This window comes from Centrocercus urophasianus, unplaced genomic scaffold (assembly GCF_019232065.1).
Source record: "Centrocercus urophasianus isolate 14NV4802_14NV808 unplaced genomic scaffold, USGS_Curo_1.0 seq_11, whole genome shotgun sequence".
NCBI classification, from domain to species: domain Eukaryota; kingdom Metazoa; phylum Chordata; class Aves; order Galliformes; family Phasianidae; genus Centrocercus; species Centrocercus urophasianus.
Genome location: NW_024884253.1, coordinates 12,203,375 through 12,216,303, shown reverse-complemented (window position 1 = coordinate 12,216,303; position 12,929 = coordinate 12,203,375). Strand labels below are relative to the sequence as shown.

Genomic DNA, 12,929 nt, shown 5'->3' with positions numbered 1-12,929 from the left:
AACCCTATAACCCCATAAAACCCATAGCCATATAACCCTATAACCCCATATAACCCATAGCCCACATAACCCCCTACCTATGCAACTGCAACATCGTGCAATGCACTGAAAGTTTTCAGATCCTCATATTCTTCAGTCATTTTCACTGGGACAAAACAGTCTTAGCTTTAAGTTTGGAATTTCTTGGCCTGGAATCAAATGATTTTTTTCATGGATTAGCTTACAATGTCTTGGTACCAAGCTATCGAAATGATATCATAATAAACAGAATTGAGGAAGTACTCTCAAACATCTCCCATCCATGAGCAGTGATAATTTTAGTCATTAGACTTCTCTTATTTGCTTCGTAAGTGTAATTCCTTGATAAAGCAAGGAAACATTTAATGGCAAAAGTAGAAAGGCACCTGTGTCAACTCTGACCACTAAGCCAACACTCAAAGAGATGAGTACCACTAATAATTCAGAGGCACTATGTTAAGAAACAAAACATCACTCATAACACTCTTTGAAGTTCCCCTCTCCTGTGAGTCCTGAAAAAAGAAAGTGAATGTAGAGCTGTATTTCCATTCCCTGGGGTCTAATGAATAGAAGGTAAACGTCTTTACCGGTGTGCTGTATTTGTCCTGACATCTGGAAATTAGAGTCTGGAGCAATGGTAACAAATCCAGCCTGTCACCTCTGAACAGACCTGCACTGCTTTAGCACTCCCAGCTTCCAAGGTACTTTCACAAATAAATGCAATGAACAATCCAAAAGCAAGCATGAACTGCTCAGTTATTAAGTTATCACTTTGGAGAAAAAAGGATGGTTGACACTGAGAGACCAACCTCCCATCTTTACTATCTCTACACTGTAATCTGGAAGGACAACTGGTGCCTGAATACCAATTATTGTTCGTGAATGAGTATCAAAATATCTCCTTTTCAGATAGTACAAGCAGTACCCTGCCTTTTTCTGCAGAAACTATGGCAGAAGTTCAGCAGCAATAGATGCATATCCCTACCACTCCCAGCAAGGATACGTGGGCTGCATTTTGGATCAAGACAAGCCCAGTCAGCAAGAGGAGCAGAAGAAGACCCGGATTATGGCAGGGAGTGCTGGATTATAGCAGCCAGTCCCAACCATTCACATAAGCCAGGCATCATCAGCCCCCACCAACGCAGGGCAGGATACCCATCCTACCTGTCTTTAAGCACAACTCATCAAAGTCGAAGCAGCAGCTGTTGTAGCTCTTGCACAGGTTGTCACAGCGGCAGCCAGGAGGCTCTGCCTCTTGAAGTTCAAAGCATCTGTTTTTGCAGGAGCCAGAGGTACTGATCCAGGGGGAATCTGACAGGACTGTGTGGAACAAAAAACAGGGCAACATCTGTCAGGCCAGTAGCAGTGGGACAGGTGACTCAGCCCCAAGCCACATGGATGAGTGAAACCTCGGCTGCCTGCTGAAGGAAGGGAAGGGAGCAGGGAAAGGAGAAGGGTTGCTTGCAGAACAAAAAAATAATTTAAAAATTTTTAGAAATTGCAAGAAGGCAGCTTTTTGGGGGGGAAAAAAAGAGGAAGCAGCATGCTGTGATAACATTCCGTATAGAAATGGACCTGGCTTTACCTATAACAATCAAGAGATCATTAGCAGAAATGTATTAATATCTGCAAGGCCCAATTCCAGGAGCTGCAGCTATTCCTTAGAAGCAGGCCTTACTTTTCAAAAACCAAGTGACATTTTCATGGTTGGCTGGGCAGTTCACATAGGAAAGAACTGCAATTAATCTACACGCAGTCAGCAGGACTTGGTCTGCTATACTAGAAGGTGCCAAATCAATGTCAAGCATGGGTGAAAACCATAAGATGCTCTATAAATTAATGGAGAAGCAAGTAAAGCAAGGCTTTTTGATGGGCTTCTGCAGAGCGTTAAATTATAATATCTAAACAAAAGACTGAAATATATAAGAAGTCAATGTATTTGATGTGTAAAACTAAATGGAAGATGGATAGTCTGAAACCATGAATAATGCATTAGACTTCAATAATCTACTAGCTGTGGCCCTTATTGTCAGAGCTGATGTGTGCTTCCCAGCTATTTTCTCAAAACTTATTATCTCACACATTTTTCCTACCAAAGATTCCTATGTAGCAGCACATTATAAAGCATAGTATGTTGTATAAAGCAGGACAGTTGTGTGCTGCTCTATTGGGGTAATGCTATTTTATAAAATAAACTGAGACACATTCATGTTATTCCTTAAAAACAGAAGTGTTCCAAGGAATATTTCACAATTTCACTGGTACTTTGAGGAACCAATTAAATTAAGTATTTTTCTTTTAGACTATGTTTTGGCTTCGACTTTGGCAAAGCTCAGCATAGTTAGCAGTATGATTTTAAGAGAACTGATGCAATGGCACTTTTGGGAAAGAGATGTTCTGATCTTTCATGTATTTTTTCCCTACTCTTTTACATGGTTGAAAGTTTAGTCTCCACATAAACTGAGAAAAAAAAAAAAAACTATTTCCAAACACAATGGTACTATTCCAACACTTTTAGCATTAGAAGATAGAAAAGAGGATGGATAGAAAAGAAGATGGAGAGGAAGGTTAGAGGTGATATATGTCCCATCGGCTGCCATCACCAGCACTAGTGATCCACTATTTTTCTTGTGGCACTGGTAACAACGCAGGTTGGACACCAGCATTAATCACTTCAAGGAACAAACTGGGCAGCAGATCAATCCTTCAGCAAGGTTACAGTGGGAGGCTGGGATGACAACAGCTGTCATCATGGATCACAATAGCAGGAAGGCACATTCATCTGCAGGCTGGTAAAGGTAAAATAAAAAAATCATAGAAAATCCTGAGTTGGAAGGGACCCAGAAGAATAATTAACTTCCACTCAATATTTTGGTCACCTGGACCTCCTTGGAGCTAAAAGTGGTTTATCTGTGCTGGCAATACACAGACCAGTGTTTTCTTTGGTCACACAAAAAGGCCACAAGTCTCTGCCAGAAATTAATCACGTGAGAATTGTTTCAAAGCATGTAAACACTCGGATTTTCAGAGATATGAAGTATTAGTCCCTATTAATGACAGCTGCTTTGTGCTAAATGCTCCTGAATATATGTTACTAAAGAATGGTTCTGTTATTTAACCTCTCCTGTTACATTCCTTTTGGAAGATAGGTAACATACTCGTATAATCACAGATTGAATAAACTGCAAATCTGGACTCAAAGGTATTACATACAACGACAGACTATGTAGTGTCATAGAATCATAGAATGGCCTGGATTGAAAAGGACCACGAAGATCATTTAGTTTCAACCCCCTGCTGTGTGCAGAGTTGCCAACCACCAGATCAGGCTGCCCAGAGCCACATCCAGCCTGGCCTTAAATGTCTCCAGGGATGGGGCATCCACAACCTCTTGGGCAACCTGTTCCAGCGTGTAACCAGTGCCTGGTCGCAGTACTCCAGATGGGGCCTCGTAAGAGCTGAGTAGAGGGGGACAATCACCTCCCTCTCCCTGCTGGCCACCCCTTTTTTAATGCAGCCCAGAACACAGTTGGCCTTCAGGGCTGCAAGCTCACACTGCTGGCTCGTGTCCAGCTTCCTGTCCACCAGGACCCCCAAGTTCTTCTCCGCAGGGCTGATCTCAAGCGAATCTTCCCCCAGTTTGCACAAATACCTGATGAAGATGTTGAAGAGCACCAGTCCCAAGACCAACTCCTGAAGGACACTGTTTGTGATCGGTCTCCACCCTGACACAGAACCATTAATCACAATCCTTTGGCTGTGTCCAGCTAACCAATTCCTAATCTATCAAACAGTCCATCCTTCAAATCTACACCTCTCCAAGTTACAGAGAAGGATGTGGTGAGGGACCGTGTCAAAGGCTTCGCAGAAGTGCAGGTAGATGACATCCATCGCCCTTTCCCCTTCCACCAAAACCATCACTCTACTGTAGTTACACTGGCCTTGCTCTCTTCATTTCAAAGGAATGAGAAGGACACCATTTCAGAGGGCAAAGAGACACACACTAACATAGATTTAGGAAGAAGAAGGTGTAAACCTGACTGCCGATTATAGAAGTAACAGCATCAATTTATCTAAAGGAATGCCTAGCTATTGTAAAGGGCAGCTCACTTATCAGGAAACCACTGCAACAAATTGTTAACAGAAGCTGTGCAATCTCAGATCTCGGAGATTTGAAGAACAGGTTAGACCAAGATCTGTGAGCAGCACTTCAGGAATAACTGCCCATGTCTTGGGATAATGTCTACAGAGATATGTAAAGCTATGTCAAGCTTCCTTCTAGCTCCATCTTCTGCGACTGTAATTAGGGTTTCCATTTCACATGAGGATGGCTTAGCCTAGCTACTTCATTTGTCATTTTTTCCAGATCTTTTGGCATCCTCTCTATTAGCGGTGTGCCAAATTTTCCCAAATTCCATAGCAAATACAAAGCATGAGTCAATGTAAAACACTTTCCATGTAGCAATACAAAACTAGATGTGGCTTAACTCCCTGATCTCTGTATACGTTATATATTACACATTAAGATCATTCCTTTGTTTACCATGCCTGACCTCAACTTTGCAGCCAGACCATGATTTTCAGGTCGTGCACAATGCCATGGCACAACTACCGGTGCATGCAGAATAGTTTGAAAATATATCATCAGGAGCCCCATTCATGGTCAGCATTTTCATACTGACACAAGCCCTTGTACAGAACAAACTTATGCAGTTTCAGATTTTCTTTTAAAATTCCTGCATCTGTCTGTAAATTCTACACTGACATTTGCCTCCATGCAACAGGCAAAGGAACCTCGCACATGAAGGTCCTGCTCTTCTTTCCTAATAGATAGAGCTTTCCATATCCCTTTCAAGCATTCTTTTTTGTCCAACTAAACTCAAAAAAAAAACCAAACCATCTAATGATTGTCTTTTATATATATTAGAGAGAGATCTATACACTATGTATACACTATAAAATGAGACCAAGAAAACATTTATAGGCACTATGGTACTTCTATGGCATGCATGTACTATGTATAATGGGCTATGGAAAAAAAAACAGATGTTGGATTTGACTTACAGAGCAGTTCTACACTAGATGAGAACTGAAGTTTGCCTACAATCATGGCATGCTCCTAGAGAATTCAAAACTTGGTAATATGTGGCAATGGTTGGTAAAGAGAGTCAATACAAAACAATTAATTCTGAACACCAACAAATTTGGAAATGAATAAGCCAAGGCAGACTAGAGTTGAGAAAGAATTTATGGCTACCTTTCATTCTGAACATTTCCTAACGCTGGGCTTCTGATGAAGTACAACTGGAAGTCATACAACTGCAAGAATCTAAATAGCTTACTTGATCATAGTGTTTTTATTTTGTTAAAAATGCACCTCTCCATCATAAGAGTTTACTTTCTCTTCCAGACTCATGTGGCAATAATTTTGTCTTTGTTATCACCTTCCAGTTTTTACTGCAATAAAAGTAACGAGGCTGCCCAAACACACAAGGGACAAAACCCTCCATTACCTTTTGTCTTCCATTGTTGACACTTAGACTAGACGATGTCAACGCCAGGTTCAGGTCCAATCCCAACCATATGTGAAATCCTAAACAGACTGCCCCAAAATAACCCTTACTTGGGTTATTTTTATATTAAGCCTTTTTGGGAGATATCCTGTATCGCTTGCTGTTCTCCTGGGATACTGAGCTAACCTTCCTGCTACTGGAAACAGCACACAGCTGCTGTTCCTAGCCCTGGCAGCGCTGAATGGTGCTGGTGTGCTCAGCAGAGTTGGCGCTGATGAGCTGCAGTTGATTCCCAGTATCAGACCTTTGGGACTTCAAGGCAAGGCATCTCTGCCTGAAACCTAGACAGCCACCAGTGAAAGCAAAGCAGTCAGGTGTTGCAAGTATAAAATGTAAATCCTTCGCATCACTGTTACACACATTACCCAAATGCTCTACAAACTAGAGATTAAATTAGAAAGAAATTTGATTTATGAGCAAATTTGTTTAACTGTGATATAAATACCAAAAGTAACTGCCACTATCTTTCTAGTTACCTAAAATACCTTTGCTCAGTGATCAGCAGCCTGACTGGTTTCTGTGATAGAAGGGGAAAGGAGATCACAATATTCTTCACCAGGAACACAACAAACTCAGGCCACCATAAACAAATTTACAATGAAAATTCACAGGCTATCATTACAGACGGGTACTGGAAATGAAACCCTTTCACTTCAGTTATATTACCCAGCCCTAAGAACCACAGGTTCCCTTTCTCCTCCCAAAAGAAGGAACAGAGACACAACTCAACTCTACATCTATTTTAGGTTTTGTTAAGAAAAACGCTAGTTTTCCATTGTATATATATTTCCACTCAAATGATGCCTGAGCTCACAAAACCCTGTAGTGCTTCCAAACACAAACAGTCCCTTCTATGGCACATTGTCGCTCTCCTCCTCTAGACAGCACATCTGCTGGGTGCAGGTAGCACCTGCTCAGCCTCACCACTGTCAGATGTCTGCCTTCTACTGTTCACAAGCTATCATGACTTCAGACGCCACAGAAATCCCCAAAGCTTTCCTCAGAAGCACATTCTTGAAAGTGTTACTCAAAATTAGAGAAATTGCTTCAGTAGTTACCAAAAGTAAACTGGCACTGTTAAACTGATAGGGCTGTTTCTTTTAGATCTAAAGGGGAAACTGTACAGAGCACAAAACAGCACGGGAGAGATGAAGCAGCTAAGGAAACCGATCTCTGCAAGACTGATGGTGCTCTATCCTAAAATAGGCTAGATTTTCCATAGTCGCATGCACACAGAGCAAAAGTTTAAGTAAATAAGAGACCTATAGGTGAGTCCCAAAGGTCAACTGACTCAGGCTCAGTGAGTTATTTCTTCATTATATTCTAGAGGTAAAAGGAACAAGCAAACTACTGTTTCAGAGTAGGAATGGCTTCTAACCACTGCACACAACACAAGGACATTGCGATCCACAATTTACGCCCGTTACTGTACCTGAGATTGGGCCCTCATCCCATTCTTCAGATCTCCTAAAGCGATTTGTTGTAAATCCCATGCAGACATTTACTCCAAAGGCAAAAGCAAATAAAGATATAACCTGCAAAAGCAAAACAGTAGAGTGATCAGACGGTGCAAATCCCCAGACTTCCAAGCCAAGAGCATTAGGATTAAAGGGGCAGAGATGGTCCCTGTACATTCGAGCTTCCCAGCACTGCAGTTCCCATCACTGGCACAGCAGCTGACAGAGTCACCCTTTTAGAGTCGCACAAACCAGAAGGGGTTTATGAATAAAACATCTCTTTCTGAAGCTGAAACGCTCCTTTTTGTAGGACCTTATTCAGGAGAGACGGGTTACTCCTCCTTTAAAAGCAAACATGCTCTTTTCCTTCCCCACCTGGTGGAAGTGGAAGCAGCCCTTCTTAGCCATACTAGAGGATTCTTGAAAAGCCCATACGGTACCGTCCCTTTTGCTTCATAGTGAGAGCAGAGCTCTGCTTGCTCTGGGAGTTCGGGCTATTAGCTACAAGTAATCCCACCTGGTGAGGTTGACAGGCTCGTGTGATTTGTCCAGGGGGTGATTTCATCATGTTTCACTCACAAATCGCAGCTCCGAGTGCAAGAAGCTCCAGGCATCATCCCTCGCTGCACCCTCCCCCCAAACACACACACGCACGCTTTTATGTGGTTTCCTCTGGCAAAGCAGGGCTTTCTTCTCTCACTGCGGCCAATAGCTTTTCCTGCTCATATTATTCTCCTCGCAAAAGTAACATGGCTAAAAGAGAAACCAAATGCGTCTCCATCTGGCTCAGAGAAGAAGAACAAGAAGGGGGGGAAGCTCGCCCAGGCTGCGAAATGGAAATATCCCCACACCACCCTCCAGTGCCACAAAGCGTGGGGCAGCGACCTGGGCACCGCTCTCACTCTGCGCTGCCAGTTAACACTGCTGCACTGATACCAATACAGGTTTCCTGCTGTTTCCTGCACTACCAGCCCTGCTAAGATACAGTCCACATTAGTGTACTGTAGCTTATTTCAGCAAGGTTATAAAAAATTTGTATTTCAAGCTGTTATGTAAAATATTATTAAGTGCAGCAACTTGGAGATTACATACAACAGAAGAGTAAGTCACTGTAAGTCACTGACTGAAGAGGGGGAGATGAATTCCTGGAAACGGAAAGGCAGGAAGATCTTCAGCAAGAAGAGAATTCTGATCCAACTGCAGCTCCAGGACTACTGACACTTAAGGAAACAATCAATAATGGTAATATGGTACAACTGTCAATATGAAAAAAATCCATTGCAGAAATCTACTTCTACTGAGCAAATAAGAAGATCACACACATTTTCTTCCGTGATGCCAATGAGATCCAAAATCTCCCGTGCTTCCTTTATTTTTTAAATATAAAAATGTAAGCTACCTGGAAAATATCTTCTTGTTTTTAAAGTGTGCTTTGGAATCAGGAACCAAATAGAATCCAATAGATATTGGAGAAGACCTCTAAGATCACCTAGTTCAAACATCCATCTACCACCAATACTGCCCTCTAAACCAGGTCCCTAAGTTCTACATCTCCCCTTAAACACCTCCAGGGACAGTGACTCCATCACCTCCCTGGGCGGCCTTGATACACATGGATACCAGTATACTGATCCTGGGAGATGGCTCAGAATCGATGCATACAGACTGCCAACTCTATTGCCAAGAAAACACTCTACAAAAGATTTTACGCTTTTGTACCTGTCAAATTCACCTTGTGATGAGACTAGCATTACACTTGCACAGTACTTCCTTTCCAAGTAGGAAAACAAGGCTAAACAGAGTTGCTTCTAAGGGCATTAAAACCACTCTCATGTCACCAGGACTGAGATTGCTGTAAGGAGACAAAGAATTCCCTCCTCTTGCAGGGAACCCACTTCCTCCTGGCACAGGCAGTGGGACGGGAACCAGCCTTTCTCAAATAATAGGAGAGGACAAGCCCAGGAGCTCATTTTTGAAGTGGTTAGTAGCACTCCTTGGAAAAGAATGCACGTACACGTGCCTGTCCACTTGTTGATCTCCTCCTGTTTTGAATGTAGATATTCCAATGTAATTATTGGCTTTTGGTGTTCCAGGGAGCTTGGTAGTTGTTTAAAATTAGACAGACAGGATTACCATCCCATAGGGGAAGAGATCAGAACCTTTGTGTACACCTTGTCATGGAACGATACGCATGCTGGAGATACTGTGAGGGAGAATGAAATATAAAAACAGATCTCATGCTTTAGTTTTAGGATGAAAAGGTTTTAGATCTTGATAAGCTTTAAGCAATATTTTCTGTCACAAATAAAAATCTGCTGTCAGATAATTAGAATATCCTGTCCATCAACTATGTAGGGCAAAGTTGTTTTCTTCATTGTTTTGTTTTGTTTGTTTGTTTTGCTTGTTTTTTTCAAGAATCACCAGTGCATGAACAATGCCACTGGGTAGTTTTTTAGCTGTATTGTTTTATATTGGACCTTTATGATTTGGTAAAATATAACTTGAGACTTGAACAAGGCAACAAACTTACATGAGATCTTCCAAGTGGCCTCTCCTATATTTCTGATTGTGTGTGAAGAGGGTGGGACACCACAGACTTACAGTCTGTGTTTCTTTGCATTTACAGTCTATTTAAAACTTCTGGCTTAAGTATGAGTTTTCCAAATGGACACTTGTTAAAAATGATCCAATTGGCACCCTGATTTATTCAAATGTCACCAAAGAAGAAATTAACTTCACAAATCACAGCAAAGGGTAATGCCCATGGGTCCAGTGTTCCAGCTGAGGACAGCCTGGTGTTCCAGAACCTGACACCGACCACCTTTGGGAAGAAGGTGACATCAACACAAGTATGCTAACACTTAATATGTCTCTCCCAGAACCCAAAGAAAGCTTCCTAATGAGAAAAATCATGCACTCTCTGCCTAGCAGTCGGATTGCAGCTCTGACCAATGTTTTTTTCTAAAGGGCTAAGACTAAAAATGCTGAAAAGACTTTGAAAACTATTTGAAAAGACTTTGAAAAGACGTTTCTCCTTATTTCTACTTTTCATTCTAGGATTGCCCTGGAAACACCCAACACATTTTTCAATTTCATACCTAGTTTATGTATCTCCTGAATCATCAATGAAGTGCATACTGAGAAATCACTGAATATAAGCAACCCCAAGTTTCTGGGTTGAAGCACTCTGCCTGAAGAAGCGCGATTTTCAAACCATGCATCTCTGGAAAAAAAAGTTACCCACTGTGTTTGGTAAAGTGCTCTTTTAAGGATCGTACTGTAAAGCTGAGAGTTCAGGTGAGGAGAGGTCTAGTGACAGAAATATCTTCTGAGGTTGTGCTAAACAAATCAGTTAATTTGGTTCTGATATAAAAACTTTAACTACTTTCAATTTACAGATTCATTTGACTTCATGCAATTTTTCACTAGATTTATAACAAAAAAGGATGCCTCTGCTGAAGTACTAAAAAACAAGCCCATATAACATATCTTTGCAACTGATGACTGTTTACCTAGCTTCCTCTTTTGACTTTAAAAACCATATTGCTTTGTCTTTACATTAAAACAATAGGTTGACTCTGGTGATATTTTACCATGTTTACTCTAATCTTCTAGAAAATTTGCAAAAGAAAACATGTACTTAAATCAGTGTGTCAACTCAGCTCACTTTAAAATTTAGCCTTAATCCATCTTCTTTCTCTGCAAGGTTTATATTTGTATTAAAGCTGCTTTCATGCATGCACTTTAGGATAAAGCCCTTGAAAACACCTTTTTTTGTGAAGCACAGAATTAACCACATGCTATTTCAGTGAGGCAAAATTAGCTACAGAACCTTCAAACTTACAAGTTACCAGTTGGGAAGCAGTTATATTTTGAGCAGTACAGTCAACATACCTATATTAGATACTATCAAACAGATACTATGTTAATATTTTAAGCCATTGAAGGGCAGTCTAACAGAAGAGTTAAAACAACTTCTCCTCCCTAAAAAGCATAGCAAAAATCCATCACTGTCAGTGTTGTTCTTTCCATTCAAGCAAAGGAAGTCTGCTGACATACTTGCCTGTAATTCCAATGTTTAGGCGACCCTCTTGGCCAGGAAGCCACGGACCAGTGTCTAAATTCTGAGGTAACAGTATTCTTACAGCTAACTTTGATACTTGGCTGAGCAGCAGAGAATGACTTTTTGTATGGTTCAGCCTCAATTTCTGGTAACTACTGTACTTAATATGCAGTGATTCGCACCATAGGCTCATGCCTGCTGTTTAAATGTAATCACTAGTTTCTCTCTACGCTTTCACAGCAGTATTTATTCTATTCAAATCATACCAGAAACAACTGAACCCAGCCAAATCATTACTTCCTGAAACTTCAGACCTATGATAAGCAGTCAGTGTGTATGACTGTGGCTTACACATGTTCAAAGTTACATGAACATCTACAAGGTCAAGCAGTGATCTGCAAGATTAGCAGTGGAAATTTCAAGTGCAATTATTCTGGAAAACACCAAGTAGATAAATGGAATAGTCAAAAGGTTTTTCTGATGTGAGTTCTGAATGACAGGATGCCTTCTCAAGTAGTGTTGCACTTTGAGAGGAGTGAAATACTGAATTAAATAGAAGGAATATCTTTTAATCTAATTTCAAAGAAGTCAACAATGCAGGACAACAAGTCACCTCACAGCCTGAAATACAGTGTTAAATCTACTGCATATGTGAAATCCGGTCTTGAAATCCTTCTATCTTAAGACAGGGTAGGGAGCATTACTACTATTTTTGATGATTTAGTAGCAAGTAAGAATCTGTTTTCGTTTTAGAAATCTGACCTTGCACAGTTTTAGAGGCTGAAAAGAAGCTATTAAGTTTTTGGTACAGTGAAAACAATCAATACGAGTTGTGCACTGTCTGAAAAATGCAATTTTGTTTAATAACTTCTTGCAAAATGCTCAGATTCCCATATAACTATCAGAGTCTACAGTTCTATTATCCTTAGTAGAATTCAAACCACTTTGTGTATGAACAAAGATGTTGTAATTACAATACTGAAACCTGTAATCCTGAAAGAGTCATAGTACATGGCTGCTTTTACTGTCCTTGCAGCAGGTCTGTACCTTAAATTTTAATGTCCATGTGCAGAAGCACACAGAAAAAAATGCTTTTAAATATAAATAATATTTTATTGGCTTTATGGGATTATATCAACTTGAACAAATCCAAATTATCACTCAGAGGGAGGGGCAGTACGAGGAAAGTAAAAACAGAATACACAGATACAGCTGCATTTAGAGCCAACATGAGCTTCCTCCTTGCAGCTGCTCCTCGCGGGCTGTGCTTGGCTGATGACCTAACACTTCATGTGACATGTGGGGACATAACCCACAGCTGTGAGATGAAAATTAAGTATGGACTAATTGCTCACTGCTGTCCAATTAAGAGTCACAGAGGCAGATTACAGGATCTTACAGATTTGGTAAGAAGATCCTGTATAAATCTGTTTCACAATAACCACTCACTGAAGTGTACCCCCATCCTTTGTCGTGCCTGCAAACAATTAGCAGTTCAAAGGTCCTGGGGGAACACTATCTGTGATTCCTCCGTAAAACCATTCACACACAAGTGTTCTAACTTATTTATGTATGCTTTTATTTTTCCCCATCTGTTTGAAATTCTTTCCCCCAAGTATGATATTTCCTAAACATTGAACTGTCTTTATTTACTCAGTCTGAAATTCATACATTTCTGCTTCTAAAAAAAATGCTATGAATAAGAAACAGGTGAACTTTTAGAAGCAAGGAGTTATGTGTAGTGGAACTGTTTGTAAGTGCATGAGCAAACACACACACACACACAAAAGAAATCAATCTGAAGTTTTTCAAAGTAAT

General features: G+C 40.7%; 1 protein-coding gene across 5 annotated transcripts in view; it reads right to left on the bottom strand.

The window, feature by feature from the left end:
• TAF2 (TATA-box binding protein associated factor 2) overlaps nt 1-12,929 on the bottom strand; it is a 75,403-nt gene that overhangs the window by 14,023 nt on the left and 48,451 nt on the right. The window contains exons 24-26 of one of the 5 annotated variants that reach the window (XM_042809041.1): nt 7,024-7,126; nt 1,183-1,338; nt 107-188 (exon numbers count right to left, since the gene is read on the bottom strand). The exons of 3 other annotated variants lie outside the window; for them this stretch is intronic. In XM_042809041.1, coding sequence (XP_042664975.1) covers nt 133-188; nt 1,183-1,338; nt 7,024-7,126 — 315 coding nt within the window. In that variant the 3' untranslated portion in view covers nt 107-132. Of the gene's footprint in view, nt 1-106; nt 189-1,182; nt 1,339-7,023; nt 7,127-12,929 lie in introns of those variants that run through there. One more of the 5 variants, XR_006167168.1, reaches the window with a different exon arrangement.